The sequence below is a fragment of the Hylobates moloch genome, unplaced genomic scaffold (genome assembly GCF_009828535.3).
Source record: "Hylobates moloch isolate HMO894 unplaced genomic scaffold, HMol_V3 SCAFFOLD_7, whole genome shotgun sequence".
Classification (NCBI taxonomy): domain Eukaryota; kingdom Metazoa; phylum Chordata; class Mammalia; order Primates; family Hylobatidae; genus Hylobates; species Hylobates moloch.
Window position 1 is genome coordinate 28,406,252 of NW_026652282.1, and position 26,131 is coordinate 28,432,382.

Here is a 26,131-nt window from a genome sequence, read left to right on the forward strand (position 1 = left end):
AAAAAAAAAAAAAAGCAAAACCAGACAGGAGACTTAAGGAATATGAGCTACCTCATTGTGGAAGCAAAGACTCAGAAGAAGTAGAGAACAAGAAAGTAGGAGGTTGAGTAAAATATCAGGGAGCCAAGTTAGTCAACAAAAGTGGAAGATTTCCACTTAAAATTTAAAAAAAAATGCTAAAAATTAAAATTTTGGAAAACGACTGAACTTGAAGATTGTACATATTAGCTAGGCAGTTACTCTAAACTCACACTCTTATCTAATTATTAAAAGGAGCTCCTTTACTAATTAAATTTCTTTTTTCCAAATCCTGCCATCTTTTTTTTTGCTTTTCTATCATTTCCGCAAAAACCACTCCTCCCCTCTCTTTCATAACCTCTGAGTTTATCAATATTCTCTTTGGTTACATCAGACTCTAGTTTTCCTATATTCCAGGGTGCATTTGAAAGCACTAACTTATTATATGTAACTAGTGCCAATGGAAAATTCCAGCTAGCAATAAACGCATCTATGTTAGTCACTGTAGGCAGAACTAATGTTGGCTCCAATGACAAGAATGCTCCTATGGTTTTCTCTTGGCTGGCAAGCAGTTGCTATATTGCTCCTGAAAATTAGAAAGAGTTGTGCTGTGAAGCAGCAGAAATTACATACACTGACTAATATGTTAGCTGCAAATTTCTATATGGATTCTTTCAATTTGAATACAGTTTGGGTAATAGCTTTGTCCTTAGGTATTTGTGCACACACAGATAAAGTATGCTAAATTTTATTGAGACAGGCATTAGCAAGAGGTTCAGAACAGAATTAGTATAGTCGTGTTCCAAAACAAAAGATATCTGATATAAACTTGCCATGATGCCAGTTCCAATGGTATTACTGACCTTTTAATCTCATTGTTTTTTTTTTAATCTTTTTATTTTTTCTCTGCTAACTCTCTGCCTCTTGCTGTTTAATAAGCTAACCGTTATTTGGAACCTAATGAAAGGATTTTTTTTCCCTCAGTCTAAACCTTCCTAAATAGAATCTTCATTATTCTATTCACTTTGAACATTAAAAAAACCAAAGCTGAAATAGCTAATATGAGATGTTCATGAAAATCTCCATTCAGGGCGTCATCATCCTAATTGGTTTATGACCTGCTGTGCTGAATAGTTCTTCCACTCATCCTCATTTTGTTTTGTTTTTTACCTTAAAAATGAAAAGTTCTACCAAATACCACATGTTCTCACTTATAAGTGGGAGCTAAGCATTGAGCACACATGGACATAAACACAGGAACAATAGACCCTGGGGACTACTAGAGGGAGGAGGGAGGGGAGTGGGTTAAAAAAAACCACCTATCAGTTACTATGCTCACTAACATGGCGATGGGATCCGTACTCCAAACCTCAGCATAATGCCATATTCCCACGTAACAAATCTGCACATGTACTTTCTGTATCTAAAAGTTGAAATTAAAAAAGAAAACTTCTGTGTTGTGAAAACGAACCAACAATGAGAAAAGGATATAGGATTTTAAAACATGGCTTCAACAATGACCCCAGAAACCTCAGAGGCTTTTGTCTAATTGTCTGACTGGAGAAAATTATCTACAAGGTACCACGTGTTTGCAAGCTTTCAGTTCACCTTTTAATAGCCACAATGGAACTAGGAATTAAGGACACTAAGCCCAAATCTCCCTTTAATTCTATGTGGAAGAAAAAGTAAAGAAATAAACAATGATTGGAAAAAAAGACTTACGTAAAAGTAGATGGTAAAAAGATAATAAAATAAAGGTCAAGAAGATAATAAATAAATCATATTTCCTGAATGTTGTTCTAAATTGTGTTCAAATTTATATGTTCCAGACAATAGAAACAAAAAGCAAATCCTTAATGATTTATAAATATGTAAAAGCATTCCATCATTTGTGTTATTATTAAAAATAGATGTTTATGTTTCAGCTATCCTGAAAAAATCAGAATAATATTAAGTAGGTACATTTACACATTACCTTTGAAACACCAGAGCTCTATTTTAAAAATGTACTTAATTTTTTTCTACCCTAAACTTACTGAATCAGAGCCTTTTGGCTCTTAAACTATTGCATGCATTCTCAACAGATAATGACACCCCAAGGGAGTGAAAATTTGTTCTTGAGAGATAAAAATTCTTAGATATTTCTGAGTCACAATGGTTTATAACCCTCTGAAAGCCACAATATATGGGCAGATCTAAAGCATGTCTGTGGTATTAAAACACGGATGGATACAAAGGGAAAAAAATTAAGTTCACCTCAATTTCATGAGTGATAACTGCAAACCACTTTGATGTATTTCCTTCCAGTTATAATTTCTTTTGCTGGTTTTCTCTGTTTTTTACAAAATTAGGATCCTATGGCATAAATAATTCCATATCCTACTTTTTTTCCTGAGCATTAATGTTGTAATAATTCCCTATATCATTTAATACTATTTGAAACTACTTCCGTTAAACATTTTAATATTCAGTGGTAAGTATAAAGCAATCTATAACAAACTTCCTCCAAAAATTAAATTAATATTTTAATAGTATTATAAAATGCATTTTAGATTATTAATCACTTTCCGGTGATAAATAACCAAATTACAATCTTAAATGATAGATACTGAAGTGTTTAGTGACCAAATGTCTTATTCAGTTTCCATCCCTGTTTAAACAATGCCATTTTATCTTCTGCTTTCTCTCTCTGCTTTCTTTCTTGCTCTTGCTCTCTTTCTTTTGAGAAGATTTTTGAAATCAAACTTTCTAGAATGTCTGTATATGAGTTAGACTCCTACTTTTGCAGTTCTAAAGAGAATAAAATCGGCTGGGCGTGGTGGCTCACACCTGTAATCCCAGCTCTTTGGGGGAACAAGGCAGACAGATCACTTAAATTCAGGAGTTCAGGACCAGCCTGACCAACATGGTGAAATCCCGTCTCTACTAAAAATACAAAAATTAGCTGGGCATGGTGGTACACGTCTGTAGTCTCAGCTACTCAGGAGGCTGAGGCAGGGGAATCACTTGAAACAGAAGGCGGAGGTTGCAGTGAGCCGAGATCGAGCCACTACACTCTAGCCTGGGTGACAGAGCGAGACTCTGTCTCAATCGATCAATCAATCGAGTGAAATCAAGAAAAGAGTGCAGAGTACAAAGAGTTTGAGACTAAGCTCTAAGAACTGGGTCTTTAACGACGGTGTACCTTTTATTTACACTTAATTTTCATTTGATTCCTTTGTTGCATTGTTTATATGGCAATAATGCTTATTCTTACACATAACTACCATTTTAATTTAATCTAGAAAAAATAATAATAGAATGAGAAAGAAGATAAAATTTTTTCTTTATTTGGGTCAGGAATTGGTTGTTATTGTACAGCTCTCTCTCTCTCTCTCTCTCTCTCTCTCTCTCTCTCTGTGTGTGTGTGTGGTGTGTCAGAGAGAAATATTTGCTTTTGGGGTCCTTATTTCATTTAAGTTTATTATGCTATTTTCAATTAACAGCAAGTTCTTTACATTTTTAAACTATATTTTAAGAGTGCACATATTTCTTAAGAGTTCTAAATGGCATATTTCTATTTCTGTGTATACATATATGTTTCTATTATATATGTCTACTTTTATGTCTATGCACTTATCTGTATCTATCTATATCTCTACTTTGATATCTCTTTAAGTGTCTCTTTATATGTAGAAGTTCCTAGAGGCTCTAAGTCCTAACATTCCAGAAATTTCAAAGAAACTAGAAAGAAAGATTTTCTTCTGCAATTACAATAGGATAAAAGGGATTGTGGATAGTAATAGCTATCTGCAAAAATAAACTGGCTGAGCCTCAGATAGCCTGGGCAGCTTGTTATAAATACAGATTCCCAAGGCCTTCTTATATCCCTATTATGTCAGAATTTCTTATGTTGGAAGCAAGATGTCCAGGAATGGCCAATAATGCTAGAAATCTTTGTGGGATATGTCGTTTTGAAAGGGTTTTGGGTATGAAGTAACCCAGATGAATCTGGCGGTAACAGGTAGTAATGTTATTATTATAAAGCTACCAACTATTAACTTATGCTAACATATCTGAGTTTTATATTGTTCTGTGACAGATAATAGGAGAGTGAAGGTAAAGCTGTATATCTGTGTATGGTGGTAGTTGGGGGAAAACCTCTTGCAGGGAATCTAAAAGGAAGCCAGGGAGCAAACATTTGCTTTTATGTTTTTTGTACCATCTGAGACGAATTGTCTGTTTCTCTGTTTCTATTAACATTTTTAAGGTCATCTAGAATAGTAAAGATGGGTAGTTTATGTAGCTTTTCTCACTTAATGAAGCATCCTTTCATAATGCCTTACTACCCTTCTCTCAATTCTATCACTTTGTATAATAATCTATCATTTGGTCTTCTGGATAGTCCTCACTGGGGAGGACACCACGAACACATTACCATTATTGATTTTCCTGCCAGTCTTGTAATAAAATAATAGTTTGAATTATTATTTCTTCTTTCAAATGGTTTATAAACCAGTGCCTTGTGAGTTTGTGTAGCATGAGTCAGTCTCTCAGAGCCGGATCATCTCTAGGTGAACTACTAAAATTTAGTTGTTGGCTATGCAAAACTGAGGATTGGACATTAAATCTACGACAACTCTGCTATATGATATGAACTCTATCAATGATCTCTTTATGAGGTCCTTCCTGAAATGATTTATATCATTATTTTTTAAAAATAATCATTAACCTGAAGAAAGAGTATATTAAGATAAATTCCAAATCCATGAGATACATAGCACTTTTTCTTTGATTTTACCCATATTCTAAACATTCAATATTAACAGGCATTAAGAATCAAGAACTCTTTGACCAGTGATAGGTCATACTCAATATAAAATACTGTTTGATTGGCTCCAGACCAAAAAAAAAAAAAAAAGGTTTTGTAAAACTGTGCCCGTTTCATGTCTTTATAAAGTTCCTAGAGTTTATTTCTGTTAGTCTCAAAATGTTTCCTCAGGAGAATTTAGTAATATTTAGATCCACTTAAAACAATCACTAGTTAAGTACAAATTAGCTTCCAAAATCAATCTGAAAACATGCTGAAAACATACATCTGCTAAAAGATGGTTTTCTCTTTTATGTACCCCCTCCCATCTAAAAGTTATTAAGGAAGAGTCTGTTGCTATGGAAACACTCGATTTGACACCATCTGTATTCAAAATTCAATTGCTGCAAGCCTTCAGCCAATCTCCGGTTTTTAATTGGCAGACCTTCCCAGTATGCTCTACAAATCTTTTTTTTTTATTTTTTATTTTTAGGAAGTCAATCCGTACAGCATATTGCAATGTAAAGCATCGAGAAAGTTCACAAGGCAAGCCTCATTCCATTATCTTAAAATCAGACTTGTGAAGTTTCAAAGCATTACAGCCTTCTGATAATTACTTGGCATGAGGTTAATGCCTAAAATTTATTGCCAAGTTGTTTTTTTGCCTATTGGATTTCACACGTAAAGAAAATACTCATTGTAAGAGTGACTTTAGTATTAGGAAGACCCAGAAAAAGAGCCTTAGTGAGGAACTTATATCACAATACACAGTTTAGAATGGAAAACAAAACATAGAAATCAGAGTTAAGAATGCAATTTTGGAATAGTCAGACTTAAGTTCAATATTATTTGGAATACTTGTTAGCTACTTTACGTAACCTTTCTACATCTTCTTTTCCTCATCTGTAAGAGATCTATTATGAGGATTTTAAAGCATGCATTTTGGGGACTACACATTCTTATACATATATAGTATATACATATACTATAATGGCATTTGAAAATCTGTTCATCCACATGGTCTTGAAGAATATTTCTCCAGAATATCAAGTACCTGTGTATAAATGTTGCTAAAACTCATAGAAGAGAGGATTATAAAAAACTGGAATTCTCTGAATAATTCTTTTTAAACAAGGGAAGGATATGACTGGATATTAAAGAAATGTAAATATGCTTCTGGCAAGAAAATGCCAAAAAAATGTATGCACAGTTGTGGGTCCAATCATGACATTTTGATGGGATAAAGAAGTAACTCGCCACAATTGAGCACTGCTGTGGTTTCTTGGCAGGCTCTGTCAACCTACTATGTTATAGTTACCCTATGGGAACAGACCCCATAGCTAAAGGTAATCAGAATGTTGCCCTCTGGAGTTCTACAATGTAGCAAGCTTGCTTTACCATACCACTGTCCTACTGAACAGCTAGCCTCTTTGATAATCTTTAAGAGGTAACATTCCAACTACACTGTTTATTGCTCCTAGGTTACCACAGTCTTTGAAAAGCTCATGTCTTAAATCGTTAATTTTATTTAATATATTTTTAATTTATTCACAATCTAGTGAATGATGTAATGATTGTAATATTTTGATGATTGCAATATTTTGGTTCCACTAAAAAACTGACTACGTTACCTTCATGTGTATCCTGATGTGAACCCCTTTATAGTCTTCCTTTCCTTTTTTCTTAAATTCATAAAATGTATAAATAGATGAATAATCAGGACTTATGCTATGTAAGAATAAATAACTTTATCTGCCTTTGGTTCTCCCTTTAAATCTGTTCAAGTAGGTTGTTCTGTTCTGTTCTTGGGTGAAAATACGGGTAAGTTTCATGTCTTTTCCGGTCATCATTAAGGAAACAGAAAGTCCTGTGCCATATCGAGACATTAAAATTAGATTATCCAGCTCAATATATTAATCAACACTTCAGTCTGAACTCACATATATGATTTCTCCCTCAATTAGAAGAGGATGGAAGTGGACAGGTCCTTTACTACCTGGAGTAGTGGGCATGGTGGGCTTCCTCTTTCTGTCTTGCTCGTCTTCTCTACCATTCACCAGTTGCTATTTCTCACCCTAACAAGGGTTAATTGGAGTGGAAGAAGAAGCAAGGGGTGCAGAAAATTCTTACTTCACTCAGTACTGTCACTGTTAGAGTGTGACTTTGTGCTTTCTAACGTTAAATATCACTTCTGGGGTTTCATGGAGCTGAAATGTGTTTCTCCCAGTATTTAAGATCCAGCCTCTGATCTACTTCTTCCATGGTATGTTCCACAATTACTTCAGTAGACAGTCAACACAAACTCATCTGAACCTACTTTGTGCCAAACACTGATCTAGGTTCTGGAAAATCTATGATGAAACAAGACACAGTCCCTGCTCTCATGCAGCCAAATCTTTTTCTCCTTTGCACTTTCACTTTTCTTTGGTTGTACCTCTCATTTATGCTTTATATCCAAGTTATTGTTGGTACACATTTGTCTTTCCCTAGATTACCAACTTCTTCAGAAAATGATTCACGTTTTACTCACTTTTATATATCCCCCTTTTCCAACGGTCACTAAAGTATTATTAAATGAAGTAATGAACAATGAATAAACGGATGGATGTGCAGAGCGATAAATGGATAAATGAACAAAATCATACATTCATACATTGTTCATACAGTATTGTTTATATTACTCCTATGACACACATATTCTATCTAATATTATACTAATCTTACTTTTTCTGTCTAATAATAAACACTGTAATGAAAGAGGCTGTATCATGGTTTTCTTGGAACACCACATAATTCCTAGCCCAATACCTTGCACACTGTAAGTACATAATCAACATTTGATGAATGTGTGAATATACTTATCAGTATTTTAAACTTCTATTTTTCCTTCACATAATTTAAATATTAATGCAAATTATTAAGTATAAAAATTAGGGCAAGTTTCAAATATAATTCAGTCACAGCCTCTGGGAAATGAATAAAATAATCTCGCTCCAGGTCGATTTCCTTGCGTAAATTACATCCTTACTAAATATTTGCAGACTTACACATTTATAAAAAAAGTCATCAGTCTCGTCTATTCTGTCTCTATTAGAAAACGGTCAATCTATGTTTAATTTGCTGCTATAAGCTTGAAGGTGAAAATTTATTTAGGAAGCATTCAATAACTGTTTTCTAGATACTGTTCTTAATCTAGGTACGTTAAGGGATGGTGCCTATCCTTAAGTTGCTCACAACTTATATGAGAGAGAAATTTGGAATATTCACTGCTGTACATATTGAAGGATTTATTATATTTATAATTAAATTCTACCAAATCACATATGGACATAATTTAATCTTCTTGTGTTATTAGCATAGTGCACCGATATACTGAAGAATCTAATTTTTCAATGAAATAAGGATCTGTCCAATTTAGCATACTAAAATAGAATAAAAATTTTATTAATTTTCATTTCAAATCAGCATTATTATATTAAGATTCCCTCTATTTGTATTCCTTAAGGATGCCAATTCTGGTTTTAAAAAATCAGCTTTGTATTCAATACTTTTGTGTCCGAACTAGACAACTGTATACATATGCCAAGTATTTTAGAGGATGTAATTTTCAATTGGAAATCGACTCCTATACTCACGATGAAGACCGTTAAATAATTTCTATGTCAAAAACATATTTAAAGTTTACCTGTTTTGAATGGCCATATAGCTTGTTGATGTATACATTTAGAATCAGGACACAAAAATAATGAAATGATACAATTAAATAAAAATGTAAACAAAATATTATTAATATTATTAAATTAAGGAACTCCCAAGTGCCTACTGTAGATTTTGGTACTTACTGATGCAAAGTATTATGGACACCCTGGTTAAGTCCTAAAATTTGTAAATTTCATTACCTACTTAATGTAGTGTAAAGTCAATGAATGTGCTGTTTTAGTGATCACAACACATTCTGTTAGTTGCCACATGTTGATATTTATTCTACTTCTCCTAGGGACAACAGGTTACTTAGTCAAACACTTTATATGTAACAGGTTACTTAGTCATACACTTTGTTTATATAATGCAAATTCTCATTCCCATTTTGTCTTAACTTATAACATTTTAATGAGTTCTCTGTACCCTCTCAAAAAACATCATGGCAATAAGAAAAAGAAAGTTTTATTAAAAAGCCCTAATCCAAATTCCTGCTTTCAAGATTAGGGGTGGGGGCGGGGAGCTGTGAAATTGAGCCCTTTAAGATTAAGAGCTTTCTATATACATTTCACTTCCATTTTGCTCAAATCAGCAGATCCTCCAAAAGTAAACTGAGGAATATTTCAGACGGCCTAGTATGTTGTATTCTGCAAGGATGAGGTATGTGAACTGGAATCAGACCAAGGTGCCTTTAAAATGTGTTATATGTCTATGAGAGGTTGTAGTGAAAAGACTCTCAATCCCTTAAGACTGAAAATTCGCTTACCATTGCAAAGTCTGGGTCTGTTTGCTTTGGGTTTCTTTTGGCTTTTTGTTTGCTTTTCAAACAGGGCATTTTATTAATCTCTTTAGGGTAATTCTAGTGATGACTCATGGTCATGGAGATGATGATGGCCGCTTGTAGCCTACACTAGCTGCCAGCTCCCCTGTGAGACAGTCCAATCAATCAGTAAGTATTTATGGCATGCCTGTTATTTTCAGAACAAGATGTTAGAATTAAAATAATTCAAATATTAAGCAGTAACAGTTTGATGCTTACTGTCCATCAGGGAGGCGAAACATATACGACATGGAGAATGTCCTCAGAGACACAACAACGTTGAAATTCCTAATCTCTGGCATTTGTAACTTACAGATGTGGCAACATGAGAAAGCAACTTGCTCTCCCATCTCCATATCTCTAGCTGAACCACCAGTTCTCCCACTTTTCCTACTCGAATGGTGTTTATTTTTTAAAAACATATGTTAGCGGCCAGGTGTGGTGGCTCACGCCTGTAATACCAGCACTTTGGGAGGCCGAGGCAGGTGGATCACCTGAGGTCGGGAGTTGGAGACCAGCCTGGCCAACATGGAGAAACTCCGTCACTACTAAAAATACAAAATTAGCCGGGCATGGTGGCAATGTGCCTGTAATCCCAGCTACTCAGGAGGCTGAGGCAGAAGAATCACTTGAACCCAGAGGGCGGAGGTTGCTGTGAGCCGAGATCGCACCATTTTACTCCAGCCTGGGCAACAAGAGCAAAACTCCATCTCAAAAAAAAAAAAAACAAAAAAAACAAAACAGAACAAACAAAAACAAAACATGTTTGCCTTTTATCTTTCTAAAATGGGATAAACATTATTTTGCTTAAAGGCATAGAAATTACTGCCTCTGAGAAATTTTAAGTCCCACGAGTCAATAAATACCCAATATATTGAACTTAATTGAAATAAACTAACACAAATTGATAGTTTATATAAATATATCAGTTATATATATAACATTGACATATAAGCATGTACTTTATAACTGTCTACATGCATGAGTATATAAGAATACACATACACACACACACACACACACACACACACACACATATATATATTTAAACTTTCAATAACTGACTCCAAATGTAGCCTCCTTTCAGCATAGGTTTGGGGAAAGAATACCCATCTAACACCTGTTTTTAGAATCAGAGGAGTTGGATTAAATCCTGGTTCTGCTATCTGTGTGACCTTACGCAAAATATTAATATCTTTGATAGTTGGTTCTCTCATTTATTTAATAAGGACAATATCTACCATAGGGACTGTTGTGAAAATAAAATCCACTTATATATGTTTAAGAGTTCCTCATCCAATTCGTATAAAGCACAGCAAAAATCTAAAGTATTATTCTTTTATGAGATATTTTAAAATCTGAATAAAGTTAGATTTTATTTGTCCCATAAATAAGTGAAAATTTTGACAGCTTCAAATTGTCTGAAATGTTTCATATTCTGGAGTTCCCTGGAACATGTTTTTAGTTACCAAAATACCAAGCTACTGTAGGGAAACGTGGGCATTTTGGTTGCCCTGCCAGACATTAGGAAAAAAATGAATCTCATTCTATTTATTGCTATGTCTCTTAAAGTACGTTTGGCATGGTACCCAATGTTGAGAGACACATAACCTGCTGTCCCAAAATTCTGAACAATTTACAAATTCTTGTAATCATAGAAAGAATTCCCCATTTTACATCCCAAAAGGATTGTGCCTTCTCCTCTTAGTGGTTCCTACAAGGGATTAGACTAAACCAAATCCTTCACGAGGAACAGGTAAAGTGCCATTGTTTTAAAACGCCAACGTGAGCCTGTATATTCCTGTGCTGTTCATATTACCTTATCGTTCTGCACAATTACACCTGATGTTCACATTTTCAGGTTGACTGGATTTTATCAATTCATGGCACACTTTTCTGTTTAATTACAGAGAAAGGTGTTTTCCCCTCATTTTTATTCTGTGCATTTGAGACTTGATTTTATCTTTTCAAACATTCTGTTGTTTGAACAGACAATTTTCTGATAACAAGTGAATCAAGGACTCCCTGCCTTTCCTTTCCTCGACCAGTTCTATGTTTTTCTGAGAGCCAGCTGTGGCCCAGGGCAACAGTTCCATGGTTCCTATATGAAAGAGAAAAATCTGACTCCAATTGTCAGGCTAATTATATCTACCACTGCCTTGTATCCTTTGTAGGGGACCCCCAGTGGCTTTACTCCTATGACCCAGGGTTAGACTTAGAGATGGTAATAAGCCAAACCATGCAGTAATTGGAAACACTGAAAATAGAAAATTCTGTATACATTTTGCTTTATCTTAATATTGAAAGAAAATATCAGAGCATTTCATTTATTCATTCAGAGAATCTTGATGGAAAACCTATTTTTTTCAAGGCCCTCGACCGCAATTTAAGAGAAGCAACACTGTCAGGAAAGACAAATTTCTCGAGCAAGTTCTAAAAATTCTGTGCATAGACACTAGAACAGTTACCAATATTCATGCACCCATTTTCTAGATGTGAAAATTTTTTACTCTTATAGCAGGGCACTATCATTGTCAACCCTTGAGAAGGCCTAGTGGAACTCTCAATAATGAGGATAGTTGATTGTTATGAACTGAATGTTGGCATCCCCCCTCCCCGCTAAAATTTGTATGTTGAAGTGCTAACCCCCAATGGATATTTGGAGGTGGGGCCTTTGAGAAATAATAAGGGTTAGATGAGGTCATAGGATGAGGCCTCCATAATTGGATTAGTGTCCTTTTAAGAAGAGCAAGAAGAGAGACTAGAGTACCTCTCTGCACCACCTCTCTCCCCAACATATGAGGATACAGCAAGAAGGTTCTCGCCAGGAACCACATCTGTCAGCACCATGATCTTGTACTTCTCAACCTCCAGAACCGTGAAAAGCAACTGCCTGTTGTTTAAGCCACCCAGTCGATGGCATTATTTTATAGCAGCCAGAGCTTACTAAGACATTAATATTTGTATAGTGAGTAGCCATTTGAAAAGGACTTTTCCATGCGTCATTTCATTGAATCCTAACATCAAACTGGTATGGAAGTTATCGGGAGCCCAGTTTTACGGATGAGAAAATAAACTGTTGGAGAGATTAAATAATTTGCCACGGGTCCCACTGTCACTAAGGGGGCAGAGCCAATGCTTAGACCAAGTGCTCTTATTTTAGATTCAGTGCTGTTACTACTATACTACTAAAGAAATAAAGGCCAAAGAATCTCCAGGATAAAGGTAGAACCTGTCAAACTGATAAACCAACATCAGCAACCATTTGTTTCCTGACTTCTAGTTTTATATGAGAAAAAAGCTCCTGTTTGTTTTAGCCACTGAAGTAATATAGTTTATTACCTTCAACTAACAGGAGTCCTAATGGTTACCCTTCAGTCCAGTCTTTTTGTGTCATCAGGTAGATAGTATAGCTTTCCTCTAATCCAGAAATCAAGAGTGGGGATTAAGGAAATTAAGGAATGAAATTAAGGAAGGACATTCTTATGTATTTATCTCACTAACATAAAAGTAATACTCACAATTGTTTTCATCACCATTGTTATAATTATCTCATAACCAACTATTAGCTTCCTAGGTCTTTTTGTTAGGCCTCCAAAACTCAAAAGCTTTCTTTACAATACCCATATTTTCCATGTGGAGCCAGGCTGAGTGGACCTGAGATAATTATCATCATGTCCCGAAGCTATAAAGTTTTGGTGGGTTCTTGTTTCTTTCAAGAAACAAGAACACATGTTATTCTATGTTATTCTGCACGTGCTTCCTGTACACATGTAGGATAAAGGACATGTACAAGTAGTCTGCAACTTTTAGGGCAAAGAGTATGATTGACATTTGTGGGAGTGTCTAATGGGGATATTCAAAGCAACATGGGATCACGTTTCAGAAAATTCAGGGCAAAACTCATAGGTTGCTTGTCCTGGGGTAAGCCAGCCACCACATCATAAGAACACTCAAGTAGTCCCATGGAGGAACTCATTTAGAGAGAAACCAACTAGACAGCACCAACTCACAAGCTATACAAGTAACTCACTGTGAAAGTGAATCCTTCAGCCGCAGTCAAGCCATCATATGACTGCAGCCTAATTGACATCTGAGTGCAACATCATGAGTGATTGTGAGATAGAACTCCTCAACCAAGTAATGCATGAATCCTGACCTACAGAACCTATGAGTGATAATAAATGATTATTGCTACTTTAGGACACTAAGTTTGGGGTGATTATTTTACAGTAACAGGTAACTATTCAAACTCTTTCCTGACAAAAGTAGAACAAGCTCAGCTTTCCCCTTTTCATGTAGAAAGGTCACAATCTATTAATCCTTCCTACTTACTTTATAAATGTTTTACTTAAGACAAGTACAACAGAATAAAGACAGATGGCAAGCAATTTTCAAATCATGTATAAGTAAATTTTGGTAAAGAAAGAAGTAGTAGGTACAAAATAATAATCCCTACAATTTTCTACAACTTGAGAGCTGAGAGCATTTTTTTTAGGAACAGTCCATGGCACGTGTTTAACCCTTGGCTTAGTTTTATCTAAAATGCATGATGCCACCAGGGAGTAATATTCCTATTTATGCCCACAGGTACCAAAATATAACAGAAATTCAAGACTTTAGTTACAATGACCCAGTAGGTCATAAGATAAAAACGCTAGCCTATAAACATATAGAATATCTCTTTCTGGGCACATCTCTGTTCGTATTTGTCTTATTAGCTCACTTTGTCTGAGTATAAAATCTTTAATATATTTACTCATAATCATCTTTATCACAAAAAAGGAAGAAAAACTATTTTCTTTAATTGGTTTATTTATTTAATAGTTACTATGTTTAATTTTCAAAGTGGATGAAGAAAACGTTTGTTAACCCAGATCTTTCCCCTTAAAAAGAAACATAATGAAGACATAAACAATTAGTAGAAAACACTATTTATGTTCATAATTATGGTACATCACTTTAATAAAAAATATTTTTCCTGTTATAAACTCACTTGAAAGATTTATAATTAAATATAATCATAACAGGTAATTTGGATTTTAAATCCTATTAAAATATATTTTGATATTAATCCTCTTAATTTAAAAATGAAATACATTTATGAAAAACAAAATATTCATTTCGTGATAGGTAATTAGTATTAATTTAACACAATGTATACGAAGAAAAAACATACTTGTTTTTTATATATAAGTTTTTATATACAAGTTATAATTACTCTGATAGAGCTCTGAAATTCATTAAGATATTAAAGACCACTTCTATTATTTAACGTATATTTCCAGGTACCTTATTAACTAGGTACTACCGAAAAAATAAAAGAACCATGAGATTTATACGTGAAGAAACACATGACATTATGAACCTCATGATGATGGTTCATGATGGTTAATTTTATGTGTTAACTTGGCTAGGCTATGGTTCCCAGTTGTTTGGTCAAACACCAATCTAGACGTTGCTGTGAAGGTATTTTTTAGATGTGATTAACACTTCAATCAGCAGACTTTGAGTAAAGCAGATTACCCTCCATAATGTGGGTGGGCCTTCTCCAATCAATTTTGAAGTCCTTAAGAGAAAAGATTGAAGTCCCCAGAAAAGGAAGGAATTCCGCTATCAGATTACCTTTGGACTCAAGATTGCAACATCAACTCTTCCCTCGGTCTCCATCCTGCCAGGCTATCCTACAGATTTTTGACTTTTCAGCTCCCACGATCATGAGTTAATGGCTTAAAATCAATCTCTCTCTCTCTCTGTATGTATGTATGTATATATATATTATTATATATATTAGTATTATTACCAATCTCTCTCTCTCTCTCTCTCTCCATATACATATATACATATCCTAATTATTAGATACAACAGAAGACAGATGCAAAGAGACAACAGCATTCTAAACTCTAATGATAATGGTGAATTGATAATACAGGTGAAATATTGGACTGTGAGTTTTCAGATGATGAAAACCTAGATAAATGTTCTCAGGCACAAGGACTGATTAATGCACAGTATATTTCTAATGACAGAAAGGAAATATGATATTTTAATCCACTTAATCATTCAACAGGAAGAACTTCACCACATAATATTTAGCTGTAAGAATTTTAACAATCCTGTTTTGCTAAAGGATGTGGGACAGATACTATGTCATTTATAATGTTTGTGCACCAAAATTTATTTGATACAAAAAGTTTGTTGTATTTCTTTTTTATTATTTATTTGTTTATTTAAGATGGAGTTTCACTCTTGTTGCCCAGGCTAGAGTGCAATGGCGTGATCTCAGCTCAGTGCAACCTCCGCCTCCCGGGTTCAAGCAATTCTCCTGCCTCAGCCTCCCGAGTAGCTGGGATTACAGGTGCCCGCCACGATGCCTGGCTAATTTTTTTGTATTTTTAGTAGAGATGGGGCTTCACCATGTTAGCCAGGCTGATTTCAAACTCCTGACCTCAAGTGATCCATCACTTCAGCCTCCCAAAGTGCTGGGATTACAGGAGTGAGCCACCGTGCTCGGCCTGTATTTCAATTCTTATTAAAATTTCTCATAAGATTGTCTTTCACTATCTCTTTATTCTTCCATAAGAATTTGTAGAGTAACTTACACATATAGAAAATAAAAAGCTAAAGTGTTCATTAGACCTACAAGGCAAAAAGTTATGGTTACTTTCCCCAGTATACTGAGGGCTGCATCAGAAACCTGGTCTACCTAAACACAACAATCTTTAATCCTCAGCTAAAGAGTTTCTATACTTTATTCATAGTATCATTAAGAACGAGGATGAAACTTATGTTACTTGAATGGTTGTACAGCAGCAGAAAAAGGAAACCATACAGTGTAGCACCTATAAATTCATTATTTAGGCCGGGCGCGGTGGCTCAGATCTGTAATCCCAGCACTTTGGGAGGCCGAGGCAGGTGGATCACCTGAAGTCAAGAGTTTGAGACCAGCCTGGCCAACATGACGAAACCCCGTCTCCACGAAAAATACAAAAAAATTAGCTGGGCATGGTGGTGGGAGCCTGTAATCCCAGCTACTCGGTAGGCTGAGGCAAGAGAATAGCTTGAATCTGGGAGGCGGAGTTGCAGTGAGCAAAGATGGCACCACTGCACTCCAGCCTGGGCAATGGAGTGGGACTGTCTCAAAAAAAATTATTATTCAGTGTGTGTTTAAATGCACTTATATTGTAAGTTGGCAGGGTTGGGGGCTGTGTGGGGGGTGGGTGGTGCTACCTCTTCTCAAATTCCTTAAATGTAAACCAACTTCTAGGCTTTTTCCTAGGTTCACTTTTCTTTGCACCAGGTACTCTCTCTCTGTGCAAGCTCAGCCATTCCAGGTAACTTTCGAATTCATGTCCAAAAGTAACATCACTCCTGCAATCTCTATGTTTTCAACCATTCTTTAAAATCTCAGTATGGTCATCTAGCTTCACGTTAAGCACATTGCTTTGTCTCCCATAATCAACTCCTTGTCCTGAGTTTGTCTCTGGTTACGACATTAGTCTTCCAAAGAATTCAATCTCCAACTCTTAGATTGACAGTTTTATACATGCAATCAATGTCAAAATCCTGTTAATTCTAGCTCCACCTTATGTCTCAATTTCACTTCTTTCTTTTTACTCCATGGTCACTGCTCCAGCTTGGGCTCTCTTGCCTTCTAACTGGTCTTACTGACCTTGGAGAACCCTCAAGGTTCCAGTATGGTGGAGGAATGCTCTGCTAAATCAATTGTACAGCTATCTATGTTGGTCATTACAAGGCCATTTTGCTCTTGCCTTGCAAGTTATAGATGTGACATCTTATAATTTAGACAAACTCATAGAATTTAAGTGCATTCTTCCTTGTTCAAATTAGCTATGCAGAGGTTGACTAGTTTCTTACCAAATCTGTTCCTCTTCCTAGGCTCAACAGTGTACACTATTTCCCTACTTCCCTTGCAGTTAGGTGTGACCATGTGACAAGGTCCATCCAACAGAATATGAACAAAATTAACACACACCATTTCCAGGCCTGCCTCATGACAAATTTTCATGAGTAATACTCATTCTTCATCTGCCCATTAAATGCATATGAGTCTTATACTCTGGACACAAAAGATGGAAGGAGCTTGGGCTCCTGAATGACTTCATAGAGGGCTGCTTATTTTGGACTGCACTAAAATAAGAAGTAAATTTCTACTGTAGTAAGCCTCCAAGATTTGGGAGATTACCAGTTACAGCGGCTAGCGTTACTGAAACAATACATTAGCATACATCCACATTCATTGTTTAAGCAACAATAAAGAGTTAAACTTTCAAAACCAAGAACAGCCTGTTTTAATTAGCAATCACTACAACTGAAAGAAGACATGTCTTTAGGAAGTGAATCAAAACATACATAATTTCAGACAAAAGAAGTATTTAGTCTTAGTCCAATGATTAAGGTCATTAACAAAAGCAACAAAACAAGACGGGAAATGGTAAACATACTAGAAAGAGTACAGATTTTCAAGTCAGAAAAGAGACATTTACAAAGTCCAAGCTCTGTTCTTTGCTTGTTTGTAAACTTCAGCAATTTGAGTAACTGTTCTTGGAACCTGTTTTCTCATCTATAAAATGGGGATTACAAAATATAGCTCACAAGATTCTGTAAAGATTTTGTACACACACACAGAAACACACACACGTGCATACACCATCTAATGCTTATGAGGTACCGCATAAATACTAGCTATTATCAATAAGTATTTACCCAATATGTGGAACGATGACAAATAATATTTTAAAATATTAACCTTTTACTCTGGTTACTCTTTCACTTTCCCCAACATATTGACAACTAGTCATTTCCTTAGGGAAGGGTTAACATAGCAGAATATAAATTATGAAGATATAGAGTCTCATGGTTTCCGAGTTTCAAAAGTCTAGGCCTGGTAAAAGACAGAAGATTTCAAAGAGAAAAAAAAAGATGGCTGAAAGGTTTTCCTTCTTGCTGCACTGCAAAGGATTCTTCGGGTTGTGGGAAGGAAAATGAAGGGATATTGCAGAGGAAGCAAGAAAATTCAATACCAACGTGTGTCCCTGAGGGGAACGAAGGTAGAGAGAAGTCAAGAAACCGAGAGAGATCTGAGAGAACCTGAAAGCAGAGCTGACCTGGACCTCATTTCTGAGGAGAACCTCTGAGGGAAACCGGGTGGTGAGTTTCCCCTACTCCTTCGTCTGTCACTCTTCCTGACCCCATGGAAACCCACTGACACAACACACAATCACTGCGAATCACTCTCCCCATTAAATGCATAGGAGTGTATGACATAAGAAAAGAATATGCACAGCGTCTAGTCAGATGGGTGTTACCAAAGTTCCTGCCCACCCTAGTACGGCATAAGGTACAGTAGGATGATCTTTGATATTACAAAATGGGGGCATCAAAGTAGCAGAGAGATATCCAGATCTGAAAGTCACTGCAGATGGGAATGAAAGATGGCCCAGGAAGAAGGCACCGCCTGCTTGGACCAACAACCAAGGATATGAGGGAGAGACTGGCATCTCCATGGATGCCAGCCCAGATGACAACTAAAGAACAAATGTTCTGCCACACTGTGGTCACCACACCCATCAATGCATGCTTTGCAACTATATAAGCCCTGAATTGATTTAAAAATGTATTTCTCCTATTCAATGGAATTACATTCAGTTATTAAAAGGTAACATTATGGACTGAAAATCTCAGCACAACTTTTATCATTTACAATTATTTCACATTATTTTTATAAATGTGAGGGGGATATATGAACTTAAGTTGTTATTGAAACTTGTCATGCATCTTGCTTTGAGTGTCCCATGCTTGTTAAAAAAACTTACTTCGATCCGTAATGATTGTTCTAGCCTCTTGATTGCTGGTCTTGTTTTTCAAATTTTGGGCAGCAGTAATGAGTTCTTCCAACTGGGGACGCCTCTGTTCCAAATCCTGCATTGTTGCCTGTAAGAACAAATATCCCTTAGTATCGGGGTTCTTCAGCATTGTGTATTCCTTTTACATAATACAAAGTAAAGCACAATTGTGAGACCAGCCAAAACACTTTTAGAAATAAAAAAGATGTTACTGTGTAAGGGTTTATAGAAAACAATTTAACAGGAAATATGTTTCATTCTTAGATATCAAAAATATTTCAAATGAAAATCTTGACTATAGATTTTCTTCTTTATTTAAAGGCTCAAATGGAGACATTCCAGAGTACGTCGGATTACTTAAACCACTGTCTGAATGCCTTGAGTAAGAAATGTTATTCTGAATTACGACAATGTATTTAAAAGATAGATAGCTATTTATACTTATAATATCACTCTGTGGGATGTCAAAATTAAGGTATATTTATTTTAAAAACAGAAAACGCACAGAACCGATTTAAGAGATATTACTTATTTAACTTCATTGTACCCCTGAGATTTCTCACCTGTCAAATGAAAAGGTGAAGTAGATGAGCTAAATCAGCTTTTCTCCTAAGCTGCCTGTCCGTAAGAATCACCAAACCTTTTTGCCTCACTCCAGAACTAATGAATATGTAGCGGAAAGGGCTGCAAATCTTGCATTTTAAATAAATTATCTAATTAACTTTTATGATTTAGGCAAGTTTGGAGAGCATCAGATTAGAGGTTAGTATTCCTATTCCCCTTTAATATAGCACTATTTTAAATACAAATACAAATATAATAAAGTCAACAATTTTTAATTTATAGGTAGTAATGTAAATCATTAAGATATTCTTCCCTTTCTTCAGTGTCTATTTTATCTGTCATCTTAGTCTCTCTAGATTTAAGGACCAAAATCTCAGAGATATTTATGAAGAAATTTAAGAAAAAAAGGCATCTGACTAGCTCTGGTTCTAAAACTCAGTAAATTTTATTTTAATTGGGGAAAATAAAAGTAATATTTACTGTTAGTTTATAAGCAATATGTGACAGATGTTTTATCTACATTTTCTCATTTTTTTCTTATAATAACCACACTAGTAAACAAGCCAGCAAGTTTGTATAATTTTAAATATGATGTTCTACCACATGAGGCCAATGAAGATGAAGAGATGAAAGTGGTAGACAGTAATGTATCTGAAACTTATATGAAACTTAGTTATTTACTCTGTCCTTTGACTCCTGCTGATTTTCTAATGATTTTTGGTTTTGGAAAGGCCAAATTTTGATCATTCTGTAGTGTTTCCTCTGTGAAGAGGTAGGGAGACAGGCTTTGTGATTTCAACTCAATTGCTTTTGGTAATAGTAAAATAATGCAAAAAACTTATCCAAACATTGTACACCTACTTTAGGCACTTTCTCCTCTCTGTGTTGAAAAATTGGAGGGGCTATCTTTTAACAAATTTTCCACATTTGTAAGCTGTGATTGCTCAGAAGAAAAATCCAATTTTCAGGTTTCTAACTTTTATGGTTTCTTTATAAAAAACAGTGTTTGAAATATGGAACAAAAGTCAGTTGGAGAGTACTGAACAAATTTAACGTAGGAACCATATAGTAGCAGATAGATTTTATGAAATAAGATGTTTTCCAGTGTTAGAATGTGAAACGCTGGTCATCTGTGACATGGGAAGCTGAAAGGTTGCTTTGGAATTGCCTACCCTGAAATGTCGGAATATGTTCCATAGAATTTTTAAAACGGACTTGCTCAGAAACCTCAGATGAAGTCAAATTTTCACCTCAAAGTTAACAAAGAACTTTAAATACACAGAGCTGGCAAAATACATAAATTCATTTACTCATCCATTCATTTTAATAAATATTTTTAAGCACTAGGCACTATTTCAGGCACTATGCATGTGGCAGTGGACAAATATATTCAGTATAGTATGTAACTTAAATGAAAAATTGTACTTTTTGATACTTGGAAATTTTTATATAACAAAGATTATCTTTATTGGGTCGTTCTTCTTTTAATTCACCCTCAAATAACCAGATTTTTTTGCTTCTCACTTCTAGATACATTATTCACTGTTTGCTACACTTTTTTCCTTCTTTTAAGATTTCAAAGTTCATTTAAGAAGTATGTTGCAAAAGTAAGTTGATCAACTTTAATCTGTACCTTGCCAGGCTCTAAATTAAACCTGACCACAATGAACAGCTTTTATTGCTGAAATTAGCAAGCATGTAGACTCAAAACAAGCCATTTTCCTCTCTAATGAACAAAATAGGTCTCAGGGTATTGTGAAACCTGTTCTCTAGTTGGGTGATTCTCTAATTCTGCTGACAGACACATGCTTTGTAAGCACCTGAGAAGATTATTAATGACATCCTTTGAAGCAGCCTCCTTAAAAATCTAAGGAGGTTCACAACTGCAATACAACTATGCATTTCTAAAATATTTCAAAACAAAATTTCAACTTTTTATCCCACTTTTTTGTCAACACATACAAACATTCATTTCAACAAAGGAGCTGTAAAATGATAATGTATATTGCTATGGGATTTATCATACACTAATAGGCTCTTTACTTAGTGGTCTTTTAGTATAGCAGAAAGGGAATTTTCTCCTTTGATTCCCTTTCTAGAAATAAAGAGAGGGATTTAATATGGCATACACTTCAGTATTTTTTCATTAAGATATTATAAAAACAGTGGTTAAAAGAATTTCTTGCTAATAAGAACACAAGCATATAGTGAGAGTAACAATTATTTTTCATTTGGTTTCCTTTTAAGGGTATCCTATTTATTTGCTACTATAATTTCTTTGACTTCAACTTAGTTTTATAATTCCAGAACTTCTCAAATAAACTGACCTTCATCTGTATTCCTTCCAGCCACCCACAGATGAGAAAACACCTTAAATCTAATCATTACTCAAACTACTTGCCTCCAAAATATCCATCTACAAAATTCTGTTCTCTGCCCCCAATCTGCTACCCCTACCAGATGTTACTCTCCCAAACATGCTGTTCCTAGTATTATCTTCATCCTCATTTGACCTCTGGTCTTTTTCTGTTTCTTCAACCTAGCTTTAGCCATAACAAACAAGTAGAATGCTAATTGTGCTTATTTATTTCTCTGATACGATCCCAGATATTTGTTACACAAATAACTTAAGTGAACAAAACTAAAATCATTACATGCTTACCAGTACCTAAGCATGATAATTTATCATGTCTACATGGATTATCTATCATTCTAGAAGAAACAAAACACAGGAGAAGGAAGGAATCAATGCTATTTCTAAGGAGTCATAAGTCAGCTACTGGGCTTTACTAAAAACAGCTTACCCCTTGGAGATGAGCATTCATCATGGATTCCACTAGCTGAGCAAAGATGGAGGAAAAAAAATTCTTCAAACACAAAGTGAATCAGAAGTCTTTAATCTTACTAAGTCCCCCCAGAGTTGAGTGAAGTGGTTATAAATAGCAACCCTATGAAATAGGAAGTTAAACAGTGAAATCATACATATTATAACTAGGGCATTTTAGGCTTTTAGACAAAATTACAATTTGTTATTGTATTCATTAAAATAGAATTCCACCTAAATAATACTCAAATAAAAACTCTATATGTTGAGTTGAATACTTAGTATTTATATGTCTGAGAAAAGACTTTAAAAATCAAACTTGTCATATTTTAATATTTTTCTATAAAAATCAACAATCTACCTAGCATAAATGCCCATGATCATTTTTCAAATGTTCCCATTTTCAGTAAATAAATACGAATTAAGCTGAAATGTAACAATGTAGAACTGATGCTATTTTATTTGCAACTTCAAAAAATTAATATAAAGAATTCAGAAGGTAAAAGAGTTTATGGAACCATTTTATGTATTGAAGAAAATAAGCATAGAAGTCAGGGAGGTACTAAATCGTAGCCTTTCTAGTTACCGAAAGGGTTTTTTACTGGTGAGGAAGCTGTAATCTATCTAGCTTTCAACCATCTCACTGAGCATCTTCTTCTGGCTTCTATTGTTGCATTCGGCTGCCTCTCCAAATAGAGTGGCCAAATCGAAAACCACCCTCATTGTCTTCCACTTACTTCCTCACTTCTCATTTCCATTTTATACTGGCTTGGATATTGACATTTTCCTACTTGGCCAAACTTCCCTACTTCTTTTTTGAATGTTCTACCAGCACCTCCATTGGTAACTTCTTAAGAATCTTCATAACCAACTTCATAAACATCTTCTAACGGCGGTTATCCTTTTTGTTCTTTATTCACTGAATAAATACTTTATAAGATGCATTTTATTTTTATATAATTTCAAGCTTGCAGAATATTTGCAAGATAAAGAACTCCCAGGTAACCCTTACCCAGATTCACCATTTGTTAACATTTTGCCACATTATTTTTAATCATTTATCATTTTATCATTCTCTGTGTGTATAGATATATAACTGTATATGTAATGTTTTATATATATATTTTTTTCTGAATCATTTGAGAATAATTTGCAGATATCATGCCCCTTTACCCTTAAATACTTTAGGTTTTATTTCTTAATAGCAAAGACATTCTCTTAAATAACCTCAGCTCAGTTTCAAAGTCAGGAAATTTAGCGTGGCTTTAGTACCATAATCTTATCCATACTCTATATTCAGAGTATGACAATTACCCCATTAATGAACTTTATAGCTATATTTTTATTTTCTGGTCTGGTCCAGGCTCATGCATTGCTTTGAGTTGTCGTATCTCCTTAGTCTCTTTTAAGTTGAAATAGTTATTTGCCTTTCTTTGAACTTTATAACACTCACAGTTTCGACCAACAGAGGCCAGGTATTTTGTAGAATATCCCCCAGATTTCAGTTATAGCAATTTTTTAAGTGCTTCTGTTGTGTCGCTCATTGAGCTAGGTGCAGGGGCTGTAGCAGTGAAGGAGAAAATAATTCCTGTTCTCAAAGAGAAAACAAACTAGTAGTGATGACAGGCAATAAAAAAGCAATTGCAATAACCTGAGGTATTATGGTAGGGGAAACATGGAGAGTTATCAGAGCATATGGCAAAGATATCACATGAAAGACTGTCTTCTGAAGGAATCAAGCTTAAGTAGTCCTCAGCTTTTCTTTATTTAAATTATACAAAATAGTTTTAAACACCACTGCTCCTCATACCCAAGTGGCCACCATGAGAATATACAGGCCTTCTATTATTGGGTCTTAACTGACTGAGGACTCCTGTTACTGCATTTTGAAATCCACGATTGCATTGCACCAAAGCCAAGCTTCTCACAGACTGCTCCTCACCAATGATTGGGTGTGGTGGGAATACTAAGGCAGAGAGCCTTCCTTGGGAGACATGGGACTCCTTTGCCTGGCTCTGCCTCAATGACTTCCCAACAGCTTTGCCAAAATTTCCTTCCACTAGACCGCACACTGGGATGCTTCTACCTAGCCTTCTCTCACTCTCTCTTCCTTGCAGGGTCAGAATTGCATCTTGATCTAACGTCTCTTGCACCTCCCCTGGCTTCCTCCTTGTTTTCTTTCACATAGATATTTCCACTAATAAAATATTGTCCCATTTTATCCTGTCTGGGTACATATAACCTCAGGCCTTGACTAATACACTCACTTTTGTCCTCCTAGACCCTAAACGTCTCATCAACTCTTCAGGCCCATGTAACATGATGGTTCCATGACACTAGTACCTGAATGTGTAACTGTCAATTATTGAATATTAATTAGTAACATAGGTTTCTTCATGCCTCCCATGGGCTGGCCTCTTAAGATGCAATTCAAGTAAATATGCATTTTTACATACTACCTCTATTTAGAAATCACTAAGGCGGGGTGCATGACCATTATTTCCAAGGAGCACAGAATTTAACTGGAGGAAAATAAGAGTATTCAGATGTGTTACATGGTAATGGTGGAGTTCCATTCAACACATGTAGCTCAAGAACTGTAGGAAACTAAAGCAAGCCACCAGGAATCCTTAACAGATGACAACCACTAGGTTTGCTGCAAGACATGGCAAAAGGAACTTTGGGGCAAGTGTTCAGACGATGGAAGACAGAAAGTTAAGATTATTCCACCTCTCTGAGTGAGAAGTGCCCTAGGTAGACAGAGACCTCAACCAGGACCAGTTTCTTGAACGTATAACTTGTGCAGTTAGTTACACAAGGATCTGAGTTAGAAGGGATTCATACTTGGTTTCATGCTCTACTGTTGCCATCTTGAAATTCTTAATAATTTTTTTTTAACCAAGGGCCCTGCGTCTTCATTTTTCACTGGGCTCCACAAATTACGTACCTGATTGTGACCTCAACCCTAAGATTAGTGGAGAATAAAAGTTACGTATCTTGGCTGAAGCACTGGTTAATTGTTGATGGGAAGAACACATTTGAACACAAATTAAATGATGTCAATCAAATGCCTCTTGCTTAATTCCTGAGAATGCATTTCACATTTCTGGAAGGGACATTTATGAAGCTAAAAAATGTATTTAGGGGGAAATCTGGCCTCAGGAAAAGCTGAACAGGACAGTTAGAAGTGGTTCCAAGGTGGGACTGTCATCACTATCAATGGTTATTGGAGAACAAAAGTCACTATAGGAAAAATGAAGTAGGGAAACTACAAAGAAAGTGGTGAATCATCTGAGGAAGAAATTGGAGATAAAAAGGAGAACCTGTGGCTTCATCAACAATGATGGCTGCTGAAATCTCAAATGACATTTCTAGGTTTAGCTAAGTATTAGTTGTTTCCAAGGCTAGGATAGACTTGGGAAATACATAAGAAACAACTAATAATTTGTTTTAGAAACACTTACTAAACTGCAACTATTTTCCAAGCACTCAGCTAGTACACATAGACAAACAAAACTTGTCTTCTTTTTTCAAGGAACTTATAATCTAGC

General features: G+C 35.3%; 1 protein-coding gene across 1 annotated transcript in view; it reads right to left on the minus strand.

The window, feature by feature from the left end:
* Positions 1-26,131, minus strand: part of DMD (dystrophin) — a 2,251,240-nt gene that overhangs the window by 639,170 nt on the left and 1,585,939 nt on the right. The window contains exon 50 of the mRNA XM_032756167.2: positions 19,163-19,280. Within this exon, the coding sequence (XP_032612058.2) occupies positions 19,163-19,280 (118 nt within the window). The remainder of the gene's footprint in view (positions 1-19,162; positions 19,281-26,131) is intronic.